Source organism: Bison bison, unplaced genomic scaffold, assembly GCF_000754665.1.
Source record: "Bison bison bison isolate TAMUID 2011002044 unplaced genomic scaffold, Bison_UMD1.0 scf7180017845683, whole genome shotgun sequence".
Taxonomy (NCBI): domain Eukaryota; kingdom Metazoa; phylum Chordata; class Mammalia; order Artiodactyla; family Bovidae; genus Bison; species Bison bison.
Genome location: NW_011476256.1, coordinates 57,894 through 67,796, shown reverse-complemented (window position 1 = coordinate 67,796; position 9,903 = coordinate 57,894). Strand labels below are relative to the sequence as shown.

The 9,903-nt window shown below is 55.6% G+C and overlaps 1 protein-coding gene across 1 annotated transcript in view; it reads right to left on the bottom strand.

Annotated features, from left to right (window-relative positions):
- LOC104986126 overlaps positions 1-9,903 on the bottom strand; it is a 10,924-nt gene that overhangs the window by 415 nt on the left and 606 nt on the right. Inside the window, exons 2-5 of the mRNA XM_010836590.1 lie at positions 9,780-9,895; positions 9,556-9,662; positions 9,286-9,444; positions 4-136 (exon numbers count right to left, since the gene is read on the bottom strand). Coding sequence (XP_010834892.1) covers positions 4-136; positions 9,286-9,444; positions 9,556-9,662; positions 9,780-9,895 — 515 coding nt within the window. The remainder of the gene's footprint in view (positions 1-3; positions 137-9,285; positions 9,445-9,555; positions 9,663-9,779; positions 9,896-9,903) is intronic.

The following is a 9,903-nucleotide window of genomic DNA, read 5'->3' as shown; positions in this document are numbered from 1 at the left end:
GGCGAAGGCGCAGTGCAGCCCGTTCTTCACGCAGTGGCCCCGCGCGTCCGTCTCATGGATGCAGGTGCCCGTCTTGTAGTAGCGCAGGTGGTACTTGCGCTCCGTGTCCCCGGTCGTCCGGTGCAGGTACGGACACCTGGGGGCACAGGACAGTGCGTGTCGGGGCCCACCTGCTCCCCGGCCGGCTGGCTCGCGTCAGCTTTTCCCAGATGCCTGCTCTGGTCGGAGGGTGAACAGCACCAGAGCCCCATCCCTGCCCCAGACCCCTCACACGGCCCTCAGACCCCACGAAGCCCTCGACGACACGTGGGAAGAAAGCACAACACCCAAGCTCCTGGAAAATCACCCTTCGTAATTTTTTTGAATCAAGTGGAAAACAAAATTCCCATCAGACAAGCGGCTGGCAGCCTCTCCCTCCTCCCATCCAGGTGCTTCCGGGGACCCCTCGGCGGAGGCGGCGCTGGAGGACACTGTGGGGGACAGGCCGGGGAAAAGCGACTGGGGGAGGACGGGGCAGTGTCCCTGGGGCCACACAAAGGCCCAGAGCCTCACATGCCCAGGGAGAGCCATGGGCAGCTCCAGGAGCACCAAGGGTCAGGGTCAAGGCCAAGGTCAAGGGTCCCACGCAGGGAGATGTCAGCAGTGAGATGGCATGGATGGTCCCAGCACAGACATGGCGGGAATGAGCCCACCTCTAGGTCGGTCCCTCCAGACAAAAGCCATGGACACAGAAGGATGGGACAGGAGCCCCTCTGAGCAGCCCCCGGACGGCCCGAGGCCGATGCAGGCCACAGCTGCAGGCCCCCAGGTCTAAGAACACAGCCTCGGCCCCTCCCCGAGACAGCAAGGCAGCACCGTGTGGGAGTTGGAAAAGGCCCACTCCTGCCTCACTGTCAGGCAGGCCGTGGCCCAGGCGCTGGGAGCACCTGTGGGGGTGTGGGGGACTGCCTCACTGTCAGGCAGGCCGTGGCCCAGGCGCTGGGAGCACCTGTGGGGGTGTGGGGGCTCCCGGGCAGAGCACAGATGGATGGGCAGGACCGAGGGTAAAAGGAAAGCAACCGAGGGGCAAGCAATCCGCATCCCCATCTCAGAAGATGGAAGAAACAGAGGCTCCAGGTTAGGGCAGCTCACCGCAGACCTGACCACACCTCGGGCGTGCAGGCCCGTGAGCAGGAGGCAAGAGGCAGAGAAGACCCCGTGCCCAGCAAGTCCCGGGGGCCCTGCAGCCACCAGGCAGAAGGTAAATGCTGCGGGCCCCGAAGGGACGCCTCCAGACGTACCCCCGAAGGAGCCAGGGTCTCGAGGAGAAACTTGTGCCCCCACGACTAGAGACACAAGAGCTTAAAGCTGGAGACAAACCAAGTGTCCACCAACTGATGGACAGATGAGCGAGGCGTGGTCCATCCGGACAGCAGAGTGAGTGTGGACGCGGCTGCAACGTTCCGGGAACGTTGGTTCTTGCAACGTTACGGGAACCAAGCCAGACACCAGGGGACACACACTGTGTGGGTCGTTTCACACGAGGGCCCTAAAGCAGTCACTTTCACAGCAACAGGAAGGAGAGAGTGGGGCCCGGGGAGGGGCAGGGGGAACGGGTGTGTAAGAGGGCGGAGCTTCTGTCTGGGAGAAAGAATCTGGAAACAGATGGTTGCACAACATTTTGAATGTAATTAACGATGCTGAATTGCACATTTAAAAATATTTAAAATGGCAAACTTTAGGGATGTTATCACAACTTAAAGTCCACTGGAGACAGAAGCAAAAGCTGCTCTCCACATCTGTAGTGAAATACCACTTACAGGGACACGTGTCACAGATCACACCTGGCTGGCTTGCGGCATTTCACCTGAGTGGCAGCATCCAGATAAGAGGATGGAACACAGCCAGCCCAAGGGCCCCCGCACATGGACACGGGGGTCGGGGGAAGGGATGGACCGCACCCTCTTGCCTGCCGGCAGGAACTGAAAGTGAGGCAATTCCTCCAATTACCTCCGCACAACACTTCCGGGCAATCCCAGCGGCCGGAGCCGTCCTCGTGAGATAAAGGAAAAGAGGAAAGTGGAGAAAGCGGGTTACAGGTCAAGTTGGTCCCCACTTTACAAAAAAGAGAAGAAAAAACTTGACTATTACTGTCTCGCACACAGATATGGGAAAGGAAACACTCCGCATGCTGACTGTGCTCCACATGCCGAATACGAGCTGTTTCCTCCATGTTCCCAGCGACAAGCTCCAAGGAACAGTTCTCAGGGAGTGTGAGTGGAATGGTCAGACGTCTCCTTAGCAGTTTTACTGTGTTAGCTGCCGGTGCAGCCTGCTTTAAAATCCCTCCCTCAGAGCTGCATCTCACATCTCAAGCTCCTCCTGGCACTCCTGCGCATCTCTGCACGACTCAGTCCCTGGGATCCCAGAGAGGAGAGCTGTCGGGGAGCAGCCTCTGCCACACCAGGGAGCCTGTTCTAGAACAAGGACCCCCTACTTTTTGCATTAATATACAGACTAATATCACTAACAAATAAAGAATGTAGAATCAGGGACCAGAAGGTCACAGGACGACAGCTAGAGAAACAAACCAGGAACTTAGCTCAGTGAAAATGCAAAGGGTCTGGAGCACTGAGAGGCACTCGCCTTGCTTCTGATGAGAGAAACTCACCTGGAGGCCCGTCTGTTCCGGACAGAACCTGGGGCGCAGGGCGACAGCCAAGTGACACTGTTGCCGGCCAGTGACAGGCACCCAGAGGACACGTGCCCTTACCCTCTGTCCCAGTAACCGTCACAGACAGACTAGCAAACAGAGACAGAAAGATGTGCTGTTTGTAACCGCCAAAGGTTGGAGACAACCGAGTTGTGGGATAAACACCAAGGGAGGTCCGCAGAGGCAGAGGAGCGAGCTGGTGGTTTGTATGAGCGGGTGGTCTGCGTGGAGGGCTTCGGGAGGGGTGCCAAGAGGCACCGCGAGGTAAAAGCACCAAGAAAAGGAAGCGCTGCGCCCTACAGTTTACCTCGGAGGGTGGGGGAGGGGCAGGAATACAGACACACCATCTGCTTCCATCAGAAATCATGGAAGGAAGGGCTGTTTCGCGGGGACGTAGTTTCGGTTTGAAGATGGAGAAGTTTTGGAGGCGGATGGTGGTGATGGCTGCACGGCACCGCGAATGAACTCAACACCATTACACTGTACACGTAAAAGAGCCAAGCTGACAAATTTAATGTTATGTTTCGCCTCAATAAAAGATAAAATGACTTAAACAGGAAAACAGCCATTCTGCAAAAACAGTTCCAATCTTCAGAAACACTCACTCATCTACTGTACGTTTAAAGGAAGATAATTCCAGAGTCTGGGGAGGGAGCCAGCACACCAGAGCCGAGGCAGCATCTGCAGGTCTGTCTATAAAACCAAGTCTGCAGAACAGCCCGAGCAGGACCACAGGACCTCGAGCACCACCAACGGGCTGACACAGGCTGTGGCAGAAACTGCGGGAACCTCCTGGACCCAGGGAGGGAATGTGGTGGTGCCACACCCCTCCCATTTCCTAGCGGTCCCTCAGGTCTGCTCTTAGCATCATTTTGTTTCTTTGCCAGTACCATCTCCACGGCAACCAGAACTTGGCCAAGGTCCCCCCTCTCCCTAGCACTGAGCACCGAACAGGCACTATTATTTCACTAGGGGCATGTCACCTCTGCCTGCAAGCATGAGCTGAGATTAAGATATTGAAGAACATTTAATGAAAAGAAAATGGCTTCACCTAAGAACATCTAAGGGGCCTCCCTGGCGGCTCAGATAGTAAAGAATCTGCCTATAATGCAGGAGACCTGGGTTCAACCGCTGGGCTGGGAAGATCCCCAGGAGAAGGAAATGGCAACCCACCCCAGTATTCTTGCCTGGAGAATCCCATGGACAGAGGAGCCTGGCAGGCTACAGTCCATGGGGTCGTAAAGAGTTGGACACGACTGAACGACTAATAGACACTATGCTAAGTCACTTCAGTCGCGTCCGACTCTGTGAGACCCCATAGACGGCAGCCCACCAGGCTCCCCCATCCCTGGGATTCTCCAGGCAAGAACACTGGAGTGGGTTGCCATTTCCTTCTCCAATGCGTGAAAGTGAAAAGTGCAAGTGAAGTCGCTCAGTCATGTCCGACTCTTAGTGACCCCATGGATTGCAGTCTAACAGGCTCCTCCTTCCATGGGATTTTCCAAGCAAGAGTACTGGAGTGGGGTGCCATTGCCTAAGAACATCTAAGAGACAAAAGGCCCTCACCGAAGTGGGGAAGGGGCCGGGAGACCCCAGGGGTCAGCTCAATACGGCAGGCAGGTGCTTCCTCGAAGCAGGAGTTCAGTCATCCAACCCCCGGGCCACTGACAGGCTGGCAGCACGTGTAACATGACTCAGTCCCACAGCCCACCAAATTCAGGGCGGTGTCCATAGCTGACAAGCCCATCCAACCAGTGACCCACTCCATGTAATTAACACAGGGCTCCGTGGACGCCGTGGTGCAGCAGCACATGTCAGACACAGGTCTGCCGCGAAGCTCTGGAGCCGCTAGAGCCAGGAGGGAGGGGGAGAGAGGAACACAGCTCCAGCAGTTCCCTCCTGCAACTCACCCAAGCAATGGTGGACACACAGACCCAGTGCCACTCTGCATTAACACCAGTTAGCAAGCCAGGCTGGAGCGCATCAGAACCATCTGGACAGTCTGGGCTGACACTGGTGGGAACTGTGGGTCTAAACTGAGGGCAAGTCCTCAGGTGACGGTGCGGCTGCTGGGCTGGGGCCGCACTGGGAGGACCACTGGGCTCAGAGGGACACTCAAGTACAACGTGATTCTCTCCTGGTCCTCAAGGAGCAGGAATAGAAAGTGAGTGGCAGCAGAAAAATGGGAAAAGGAAGACCTGTGGGCCACACCAGCTGGGGGTAGGGGAGTAGGGGGATGAAGAAAAGGGGGGGGTCTTGTGGGGAGAAGCTTGAGAGTCTCCTCTCCAACACTAGGGGTGGGGGGCTGCCAGCTAACCCCATGCTGACACACCTGTCCTCTGCACCCCCAGCTTCTGGCTTCCAAGGGCTTCCCTGGACTCTTGAGCCAGGCTAGTCACCCTTCATTAATCCCTAACGTGGACCATCAGCCCAGCAATGTCCACCGCCCTCCTCTGCACCTCCCAGCTGCCATCCTCTCCAGGGATCCTGTCCCTGTGGTGGCCATCTCCCCACTCACCCCCAAGGAGCACCAGAGCTCTCGCCTTCTCACAGCCCCCTTTTACTCACTGCAGGACAAACTGAAGTGCTAACATCACTCTCACTTTCTTCTAGCTCTTCTACCTACTGGTCTCTCATAGATCCAACTCAGTCACCTGATTGTAATGTCCTTAAGTTGGTCAGCTTGTAAGCCTGTGTCTTCCTCGAGACTGTTAAGTAGCCCCTGACTCCTAAATAGGGCTTCCCAGGTAGCTCAGTGGTAAAAAATCTGCCTGCAATGCAGGAGACACAGGTTTGATCCCTGGATGGGGAAGATTCTCTGAAGGAGGAAATGGCACACTACTCCAGTATTCTTGCCTGGAGAACCCTGTAGACAGAGGAGCCTGGCGGGCTACAGTCCACAGGGTCGTACAGAGTCAGACGTGACTGAGCATGCACAACTTCTAAATATTCTGCTCTCATGTTCCCAGCCTGCCCTTGGCTTTCACCTCACCCCCAAAAGCCCAAGCAGAGTTTACTCATAAGGTCGGTTTAACACCAAGAGTTTATAACCCTCCTGCAATGAACAGACTTTCACTAAGCCTTGGGTCCCAGGACACCCGACTCTTTAAACATGGAAAGAGCATCTCTCAGCAGAGAGGCCAGACTAAGGACCCGTATGGCACAACAGGCACACCAAGCCTTGGACATGTAGAAAAGTTTCTGTAGGTCAGCAAGCTCCCACGGTGCCCAGATTCACAGGTGGAAGGTCCCCAAATCACACATCATCGCTGAGGCAATGGGGCCATGTTACCAGATGCCCCCGGTGCAGTGGGGAGAGGACAGGGCCTGCCGGTGGAGCCACGGCAGGGAGCCCTGCAGGCAGGCAGGAAGGCCTCTAGAGGACCTGGAAACTTACAGCACAGGATGGGGGGGCAGGCCCACTTCTTACCAAACCCAAGAAAACATCTATTAGACGTGGGGCCTGGAAGGCCACCCACGGGCGGCCTGCCTTTGGCAGAAGGAGGGTTATCAGCAAAGAGGGAGGCAACTTTGTACCGGGCAGAGTTGGGGGCTGCTTGTATTGCTTGCCAATGAAAACATTTCCGGGAGGGGCCCCTCGGAGTCCTGGAAGGGCCTTCGCTTTGAACCGACCTCTGTAGACGCTCCTGACACCTTTTACCAGCACAGGAGGGATACAAGGTCTCCGGGGAGCGGAAGCAAGACCCGCGAGTAGGACCAGCTGGGGGCCCGGGCCGCTCTCGGACAGCTCTCAGCGGGCGGCTGATCTGGAGAGACCTCCAGCCACGCGGCGCTCCGGCCCGCGCCGCTTTCTTCGAAGAGCCAGCCTAGGGAATACCTGAGACGGATCCGCACGGGGAGTGAGGGAACACGCACCCGGGGCTGCGGGCCTGACCCCGCGGCCAGAGGCAGCGCCGGGCCGACTCGGAGTGAGCGTGGCCCCAGCCGCGGGGAGGCCAGTTCCCACGGGGACGGGGCGGGGCCACGTGACCCCGCGGCCAGACGCGGCCCACCGGGGAAGGGGCGTGGCCGCCGGAACAAAGGGCGCCGCGGGGGGGCGGGCCCACAGCGTGTTCCCCTGGGGGCGGGGCGAAGCGGGGGCGGGGCCAGGGAGGAGGTGTGATAGAGAGGAGGGTGACTGCCGCTGGGGAAAGGGGGTGACTGCGGGGTGGGGGGGTGTGCCCGTGGGGGGAGAGGGGGATGGGGGGGCTACCCAGAGACAGCTGGAGTTCTCACTGGGGTGGTGGGGACAGGTGGTGAGGGCGCCCCAGGAGAAGGGGCGACAGCAAGAGGGGAGAATGACCACCTGCCTAGCACAGGAGCTGACATCAGGGATGCCAGCCTTCTTGGGGGTCCCCGCTCCTGCCTGTGGCTCAGCCCCACGGCTCCATCAGACTGGCAGAACCGCCTTGGACGCACAAGTCACCTGAGCTGACTGAAGGGTCTTTGCTCTCTGATACATATTCATGATTTACAGTAATAGGTTGGTCCTATAAAAGCCCAAAATAGACATTTCAAGAAGCAATGAACTGAAATAAAAGGAAGGAGGCTATTTCCCTGCTCTGAAGGGTAGAGTCTATTTACAGATCCCATGGCAACCCTGCATGAGCCAGAATATGTAATTCAACAGGACAGACTCCAGGAAAGTCCATCTCAGGCCGAATGAGTAGTGATTACTAACGAGAGACTCTCAGGGGAGACGTCTGGCCTGTCAGACACTTCCTGTGGGGCTAAAGCAAGTCATCTCACTTGCTCAATAAAAGTCACAAAGGAAATCTTTAGGAAGACACACATGTACTTTCACACTATGTGTACATGTTCACAGGATACACCCCAAACAGTGTCAGACACCCATTTTAATCCCACTCTTCTCAGTGATGACTTGCATGCTATTCAGGCTGCAAGTGTTTCCACCCCCACCTCCCCCACCCCCCGGCCATGCTGCCCCACTTGTGAGATCTTAGTTCCTCCACCAGGGACTGAACCTAGGCCCTTGGCAGTGGAAGTGTGTATTCCTGACACTGGACCACCAGGGGATTCCCCATGTTAACATTTTTATAATAAACTGCAATACTATTTAATTAATGTTTAAACCCAGCTTAAAAGGACCATCACCAGGTAGGTGTTCACCGCAGTACTCTTCATCCCATAGGAACTGGACCCTACCCTGAAGCCCAGCAATGGGTCTGAATCAATACCAGGCCCTTCAGACTCTGGAACCCAAAACAGCCACTAAAATACGCTTTCTTTTCATCATCCATGAATACTGCCAATCAGTCTCCCATCCTGGACTCTGGAATGGGGTCACACACGATAGGTGACTGGGTCTTTGCAGCAGGGTCTCATCAGTGGCCCCCTGAGGGCGACTCAAGGCTTACATTCAGGAGAGGTGACTGACATGGCCACGGGAAATGAGGAGTCAGGGGCTAAGCCTTAGCTAGGCAAAAACATCTCTCTTCCAAACACCGATTTGCAGCAAACAGCAGCTCAAGATGCAATTAAATAACGCACTTTTAAGACCTCACAGAATATAATACCATCTTAACCAAAATGAAGCCAGTTACATTATTTCCACAGGCTACAGGCTGCCTTAACAACCTTATTTGACTATCTGGTGTTCAATTAAAAACCTCTCAGGAAGTAGAGCTTTTAAGATGATCGCCAAAGATCAAAAGTTTACTCCCTGGACCTAAGCATTTTTTAAATGAAAAACAGGGGACTTCCCTAATGGTCCAGTGGTTAAGACTTCACCGTCAAACACAGGGGGTGTGGGTATGATCACACATGCCCCAGGGCCCAGGAACCAAAGCATAAAGCAGAAACAACACTGCAGTAGATTCAAGAAAGACTTTAAAGTATTTATCGATTAGCATTAGTCGCTCAGTCGTGTCTGATTCTGTGACACCATGGACTGTCAGAGCCTGCTAGGCTCCTCCGTCCATAGGATTTTCCAGGCAAGAGTACTGGAGTGGGTTGCCATTCCCTTCTCCAGGGGATCTTCCTGACCCAGGGATTGAACCTGGGTCTCCCACATTGCAGATTCTTTAATATCTGAGCCACCAGGGAATCCCCTGAGAAACCAAAAAGACCTCCCCCAAATCAGACTTGGATCTGACAGAAGCTGAACCCTAGACGTTTTTTCCAAGAGGCCCTGGGGCACAGCGCCGCCACCTCACCTCCAGGAGGGACTGGGGAGGCCCTTTCTCGTGACACAGCCCACAGGAAAAAAGCAAGACCTCCTGCTACAGATCTCTGCTGGTTTCATGAAAGTACAATCTAACTTGTACTTTCCTTGTTTTCATATTCTACATACTTCAAAATGAAGACATCTGTTCATAACACCATTAGGAAACTTGTAAAAAAAAAAAAAAAAGCAACCAAAACAAAACATGGATTTCTTAAACTTTAAAAGTGCTATACAAGTGACAGTCTGCAAATAACCTTCCTGTCAATTCTTTAAAATTTAAACATATAAACAGCAAGCAAGAAGCCATTCTGGATACATGTGCACAATGTGAGCAAACCTTCTAACAAGCTCTCTGACCAGAAAGCAAGAGACGACTACAAAATGATCCTAAACTCAAAAGCTGTACCTCGTGAGGGTTGGCTCTAATGCAGGGAGTTCAGAGAACTGGGCCGTGATCAAAGCGGGAAGCGCAGCAAAGTCGGTTTGCCCCCTGCAAGGGCTATCCCCCAGCCGCACGCGGTCCTTCCCGCACTGGCTGACAAATCTCCCCACCAAGACCAGCGGTCACGGGGAAAGTTCAAAGCGGAGACGGGGCCTTCCCGCGCGAGGGGCCGGGAAACCCGCGTCCGCACCCGCCGGGTGTGGGCCGCGCCGCCCGGCAGCCGCACGCACTCACTCGTCGCCGTCCGGGCACACGCCGCTGGCCTCGTCGTACTTGGAGCAGTACACGTCCGGGCTGTAGTTGAAAGTGCCGTCGCGCCTGCGGAGCGGTCTGCGCCGACGCTGATTTAGGAAATGCCAATGGAAACAGGTAAATGGCCTGTGCTGGGTGCACTTGTGCTGCACAAACAGGGAGCACTGCTCTGTCCTAAACTCCTTTAGATACCTAAAAAGACAAACAGCGTTGGGGTCGCTTCCGCTGCCGCCGCCGCCGCCGGCGGGCGGCCCGAGGACTCCTGGGCAGGGGTCGGACCCCGTGCGCCCGAAGGCCCCGACCCCAGGCGCAATCCCCCACTCTGCCGTC